Here is a 348-nt window from a genome sequence, read left to right on the forward strand (position 1 = left end):
ACCTCCGCCACGTCCCCCTGCGCCGGGTGCACCTCTTCACTGTCATCCAGCTGCTGTGCCTGGCCCTGCTCTGGGTCGTCAAGTCCACCGTGGCTGCTATTATTTTCCCAGTGATGGTACGACATCCCTTTTGACTGGGCAGAACTGCTTTGGTGCTCGGCCCGGTGCTGCCAGCCTGTGCCCCACGCGTTGCCCGAGCCCCGGTGCTTGCTTTGGGCAGGCAGCGCAGGTGGGTGCTCAGCCCCCGAGGGCTGCTGGGCTCCCTGCAGGGCCACAGCAGGGCTTTGCCACAGCCTGTGCCTCCTGGGGTGGGGCTGGTGGGGCTGTCACGGCTTTGCAAGTATAGTC

The 348-nt window shown here is 65.5% G+C and overlaps 1 protein-coding gene across 1 annotated transcript in view; it reads left to right on the forward strand.

The window, feature by feature from the left end:
• Positions 1 to 340, forward strand: part of LOC104490676 (electrogenic sodium bicarbonate cotransporter 1-like) — a gene marked incomplete at both ends in the record, with an annotated part of 12,531 nt that extends 12,191 nt beyond the window's left edge. Inside the window, 2 exons of the mRNA XM_010132996.1 lie at positions 1 to 120; positions 310 to 340. The exon at positions 1 to 120 is cut by the window's left edge and continues 5 nt beyond it. Of these exons, the coding sequence (XP_010131298.1) occupies positions 1 to 120; positions 310 to 340 (151 nt within the window). The remainder of the gene's footprint in view (positions 121 to 309) is intronic.
• Between the last annotated feature and the right edge of the window lie 8 nt (positions 341 to 348).

This window comes from Buceros rhinoceros, unplaced genomic scaffold (genome assembly GCF_000710305.1).
Source record: "Buceros rhinoceros silvestris isolate BGI_N320 unplaced genomic scaffold, ASM71030v1 scaffold23873, whole genome shotgun sequence".
NCBI classification, from domain to species: domain Eukaryota; kingdom Metazoa; phylum Chordata; class Aves; order Bucerotiformes; family Bucerotidae; genus Buceros; species Buceros rhinoceros.